This window comes from Garra rufa, chromosome 20 (assembly GCF_049309525.1).
Source record: "Garra rufa chromosome 20, GarRuf1.0, whole genome shotgun sequence".
Classification (NCBI taxonomy): Eukaryota; Metazoa; Chordata; class Actinopteri; order Cypriniformes; family Cyprinidae; genus Garra; species Garra rufa.
Window position 1 is genome coordinate 4,095,186 of NC_133380.1, and position 6,033 is coordinate 4,101,218.

The following is a 6,033-nucleotide window of genomic DNA, read 5'->3' on the forward strand; positions in this document are numbered from 1 at the left end:
GCGGCCAATCAGAGGCGAGTGGGCGGGTTAATCGCTGAGCGTGTGCTGCTGACACAGTAATACACAAACAGCAGAGCCATGAAACTGAAGTAATTAGGCGCGTAATTAACGAATATAAGACAGTGGTATTGATTGGCAACTGTGGCTGAAGGTCGACACTCTTCCTGCATTGTTTTGCATGTTATGTGTGACCAAGTGAATATTAGCCTAATTGGGACAAAAGAAATACATGATAAAAATTGTGTATAGGCCTATACTAGCCATAGATAGGCTATATTTCAGTAATAAACACAAAGGAAAAATGTATGTATGCATGTACTTATTTATAATTTATTTACAGTTTGTATCTATCTATCTATGAATATCTTTCAGTATTAAATCCAAAGGGTATTTATTTATTTATTTATTTACAATTCAGATGCAGAGATATTACTAATTATAATATTTTAGTATTTATTATTTAATTTTTTTTTTTTTTACAATTTATAGATAGATGCATATTACCAATTATAACATTTTTCAGTCATGAATTTAAAGGGAATTTATATATTTATTTATTTACAATTCATAGATACATAAATATTACCAATTATAATATTTTTCAGTAATACATGAAAAAGGTATTTATTTATTTATTTACAATTTATAGATAGATGCATATTACCAATTATAATATTTTTCAGTCATGAATTTAAAGGGAATTTATATATTTATTTATTTACAATTCATAGATGCATAAATATTACCAATTATAATATTTTTCAGTAATACATGAAAAAGGAATTTATTTATTTACAATTTATAGATTGATACATATTACCAATTATAATATTTTTTAGTATTAAATCCAAAGGGAATTTATTTATTTATTTGTTTACAGATACATAAATATTTCCAGTTATACTATTTTTCAGTATTAAATCCAGCAGGAATTTATTTATTTATTTATTTATTTATTTATTTATTTAAAATTCATAGATAAATACATTTTACCAATGATAATATTTTAATTAAATTAAATCCAAAGGGAATATATTTATTTATTTATTTATTTACAATTAAATGATAGATATATGTTACAAGCTATAATATTTGTTCAGTATTAAATCTAAAGGGAATTTATTTGTATATATTTATTAATTTTATATATATATATATATATATATATATATATATATATATATATATATATATATATATTTTTTTTTTTTTTTTTTTTTTTTTTTTAATTTACAGTTCATAGATACATAAATATTATCAATTACAATATTTTCCAGTATTAAATTCACTGGGAATTTATGTATTTATTTACAGTTCATAGATAGATACATATTACAAGTTATAATATTTGTTCAGTATTAAATCCAATGAGATTTTTTAATTTATTTATTTACAGTTCATAGATACATAAATATTACCAATTGTAATAGTTTGCTGGTAATAAATCCAAATGGTATTTATTTATTTATTTACAATTCATCGATGCATACATATTATCAATTACAATATTTTTCAGTCTTAAATTCAAAGGGAATTTATTTATTTATTTACAATTTATAGAAAGATACATATTACCAATTATAATATTTTTCAGTAATAAATCCAAATGGAATTTATTTATTTAAAATTCATAGATACATAAATATTACAAATTATAACATATTTCAGTAATAAATCCAAAGGGAATTTATTTGTTTATTTATGTATTTATTTACAATTCATAGATAGATAGATACAAATTGCCAATTATAATATTTTTCAGTATTAAACCAAAAGTGAATTTATTTATTTATTTATTTATTTCCCATTCATAGATAGGTAGTTGTTACAAATAATAATACAAATTCAGTATTAAACCAAATGGGAATATTTATGTATATTCAATTGATGTATTTCTCATTTCAATTATACACAACGTCCAGTTATAAAGTCAACAATTCTAGCAATAGAAAACAGTATAAACTAAACTAAACAAATAAATGGTAACACTGTAGTGATTTCACACATTTAAAATACATATTGCTGCACAAATATTGTAATCATAAATAAACATGCTTTTTTTCAATCACAATCAAGTCGAGTTTTTAATACTAACAATAATATTTTGACTTGGATGACGGCAAAACAAATCAGATTAAATATATTAAAGTGCTGGTTCTGCCATCCAAATAGAGATACAATAAAGAAAAGGCTAAAAAACAAATCCTTTCCTAATCTCTGATATTCAATCAAACGAGCATTACAGATTTATACACAGGCGCGCGTTGGGCCTACCCGCGGGGGTCCTTCCAGCAGTCATTTGCGCAGAGCGTCACGTGATCGTTCTTTCCTGTCCGGACTCAGAACACGCGATCATGGGTACGTGCGAGGCGACAATAAAACTGGATAAAACGCTATAATAATTGATTTTACGGCACAAATATGTTGCTTTACATATTGTTAAAACTATAACGTATAAGTTTCGACAAAGTGGAGCTCGCTATTGAGTGGTTTCTATCGCTATTTTGTCTTTTATAACGGAGGCATCGTGGAGCGGCCATGAGTCCGATAACGTTAACGGAGACATTAAACACTGACAAGCTCCTTTTTTTGACTCGTTCTCACAAAATTAAACAGCGGTTCGATTTCTTATGCACGATTTATATGGTTAATCGCATTTGCATGTTATATATTACAATTTAACTGCTTTAAAATGGTTCCAGAGTATTTTTTTTGTAGGTTTGATTTAGACGGCTAATGCTAACTTAGGATCAAGTGAAGCCTCTACAGAAAAAAATATGTACTTTTTGGTTTTAAACTGGTCTGTAATTATGGTGTGTGTTTTGTTGATGGCTGTTAATAGCTTCGAGATGCTTAAGTGATGAACCGCCTCTTCTGTAGTTTTAAGGCGAGACACTGCAGGTAAATAGGGTTAAAACTTTAATCTAATAGTTATCACCTTACTTACCCTGTTAATTGATTACATTGATAATTGCAAATATTTTTTTGTATTACAAGTTCTCAATTTTTCGTTTTAAATGGGCATTATTTAATGAAATACCCGTTAATTTGCAGTTTCAAAATTCTTGTTTAATTTATTTGACATAGTAGAGTAAAATGTTTTTACAAAGGGGATTTTAGGTCTTATTTTGTCACTCCATAATTCAGAAAACACTTAGAACAGACAGAAAACACTATTTTAAATCAAATAAAATGTATAAAATCAAGCAAATTATATATGAACAAATCCCTCTGTAAAAACCTTCAGGATATAGACAGAAATCAAAATGTAAAGTTTGGTGTGTGTAAGTGTTACTGTGGATATTTATGGCTCAGTGTAGGAGAAAAAAACTCATTTTGAGAAAATGAAAATCTATTGACACAAAGAGATAAAGTGCTATAAAAGAAACGCTTAACAGTGTCTTTGGGGTGTTTTCTTTCCACTAGCCTTAAAAAACACTTTATGAAACAGCAAAAAGCCCAGAATCTCAAACTTGACAGGTGCATGAAAAAAGTGTTTTTGCTTGCAGTGTGGACGATTTACTTGTACAGGACTTCCGCTTTAATCAATTTGACTTTTGTAGTGAATATAACTTTCTGTAGTAATGCAGCTGGCTCTGAAATATTGTCTTGTAATTGAAAACCACATATAAACTTCAACTGCTCCAAAGGTGTGACTGAAAATGTTTGTTTTTTTTTTCTCCTTCAGGCAAGTGTCGTGGACTGCGTACTGCTAGAAAACTGCGGAACCACCGCCGCGAGCAGAAGTGGCATGATAAACAGTACAAGAAGGCCCATTTGGGTACTGCTCTGAAGGCCAACCCCTTCGGTGGAGCTTCTCACGCCAAAGGCATTGTGCTTGAGAAAGTGTAAGAACCAGCGTTTATCAGAATTTTGATGAATAGATGAGTTATTTAAGATATGATGGACTGACTTTCTGTTTGTCATGGCAGTGGTGTTGAAGCCAAGCAGCCTAACTCTGCCATCAGGAAGTGCGTCAGGGTCCAACTGATCAAGAACGGCAAGAAGATCACAGCTTTCGTCCCCAACGACGGCTGCTTGAACTTCATTGAGGTAAATTTGGGTTTGTGCATCTGAGTTTAAGAGGATATTCATCCTACAGAGTTCTCAGTGTTGTTTCTGTGTGTTACAGGAAAACGATGAGGTTCTGGTTGCAGGATTCGGTCGTAAGGGACACGCCGTGGGTGATATTCCCGGTGTTCGTTTCAAGGTGGTGAAGGTGGCCAACGTTTCTCTTCTGGCTCTGTACAAAGGCAAGAAGGAGAGACCCAGATCATAAACTGTTCTTGTTGAAGTCACAATAAAAGGAATTTTTTTCAGTTCCATAAACTGTGCCCTTGTGTTTCTTGAATGATTGCAACTTTTTAGAAGTTTTAGTGTGTGTTGGATAAATGTCATTTTGAAGTTCCTGTCTTGTCTCAGATACAGTATTTATGTTCACAATAGTAAGCATTTATGGTTTATTGCCAATTCTAAAGAGTACTAGTCATTTATGATAACTAAGTGGTAGTTAAAATATTTAAAATTATGGTTACATTGCTGTTGAAACGTTTGGAATCAGTAAGATTTTTAATTTTTTTTTTTTAAATAAGTGTTTTATGCTAAGCAAGGCTGCGTATATTTGATCAGAAATAGTTAAATGTTGTGAGATTTCGATGTAAATCTATTTTAATGTACATTCAAATTAATTCATGTGATCAAAGCTTAGTTTTCTGCATCATTCAGTGTCACATGATCCTTCAGAAATTGTGCTGATTAATATTTTTTTGGAACCTGTGATGCTTTTTACAAGAATTCTTTGAATAAAAAGTTTAAAAGAACAGCATTTATTTAAAATAGAAGTCGTTTCTAACAATACAGTGCATCAGAAAGTATTCACAGTGCTTCACTTTTTCCACATTTTATTACAGCTTTATTCCAAAATGGATTCAATTCATTATATTCCTCCAAATTTACAAACAATACCCCATAATGACAATGTGATAAGAGTTTGAAATCTTTGCAAATGTATTAAAAATATAAAATGAAAAAATAATCACATGTACACTCTTAAAATTTTTTAAAAGTGCTTCACGATGCCATAGAAGAACCTTTTCTGTCTAAATGGTTCAATAAAGAACCTTTAACATCTGAAGAACCTTTCTTTTCTGTTTCACAAAAGGTTCTTTGTGGCAAAAGAAGGTTCTTCAGATTATAAAAAGATAAGAAAGAGATGGTTCTTCTTTGCCATCACTTAAAGCAGTGGTTCTCAATCCTAGTCCTGGAGGACCCCTGCTCTGCACATTTTGCATGTCTCTCTTATTTAACACACCTGATTGAGATCTTCAGCTTGTTAGTTCAGTTCATGGATCTCTCTCCTAATGAGCTGATGATCTCAGTCAGGTGTGTTAAATAAGGGAGACATGCGAATTGTGCAGAGCAGGGGTCCCCCAGGACCAGGATTGAGAACCACTGACTTAAAGAACCATTTAAAGCAGGGGTGCCCAACCCTGTTCCTGGAGATCTACTATCCTACAAAGTTCAGCTCCAACCCCAATCAAACACACCTGAATCAACTAATTAATCTCTTGGGTAGCGCTTGATAATTACGGACAGCTGTGCTGGTGGAGGGCTGGAACTAAAGTCTGCAGGTAGGTAGATCTCCAGGAACAGGATTGGACAAGTGTGTAAGTAAGTAAGTATTCACAGCCTTTGCAGTGACACTCAAAATTGAGCTCAGGTGCATCCTGTTTCTGCTGATTGTCCTTGAGATGTTTCCACAACTTGATTGGAGTTCACCTGTGGTAAATTCAGAACTTCTTTCACGTTATTACGGGGTATTGCTTGTAGAATTGAGGAAAATAATGAATTTAATACATTTTGAAATAGGGCTGTAACATGACAAAATGTTGAAAAAGTGAAGCACTGTGACTACTTTTCAGATGCATTGTATACGCTACGATATAAAAGTTTGGGGTTGGTATGTTTTTGTTTTTGAAAGAAATTAATACTTTTCAGCAAGGATGTGTTAAATTGTTTAAAAAGTGATCGCAA

At 31.1% G+C, this 6,033-nt stretch overlaps 1 protein-coding gene across 1 annotated transcript; it reads left to right on the forward strand.

The window, feature by feature from the left end:
- Positions 1-2,307: 2,307 nt before the first annotated feature.
- On the forward strand, positions 2,308-4,329 carry rps23 (ribosomal protein S23). Its single transcript, XM_073826011.1, has 4 exons — positions 2,308-2,358; positions 3,689-3,848; positions 3,933-4,053; positions 4,133-4,329. The coding sequence occupies exons 1-4, from the start codon at positions 2,355-2,357 to the stop codon at positions 4,277-4,279; spliced, it is 432 nt and encodes a 143-aa protein (XP_073682112.1). The 5' UTR covers positions 2,308-2,354; the 3' UTR covers positions 4,280-4,329.
- Positions 4,330-6,033: the final 1,704 nt, after the last annotated feature.

Excerpts from the sequence above, each read along its gene's own strand:
- rps23 (XM_073826011.1), top strand. Across the intron at positions 3,849-3,932 it reads GGCATTGTGCTTGAGAAAGT|TGGTGTTGAAGCCAAGCAGC; the intron begins GTAAGAACCAGC and ends TTGTCATGGCAG. Across the intron at positions 4,054-4,132 it reads GCTGCTTGAACTTCATTGAG|GAAAACGATGAGGTTCTGGT; the intron begins GTAAATTTGGGT and ends TGTGTGTTACAG.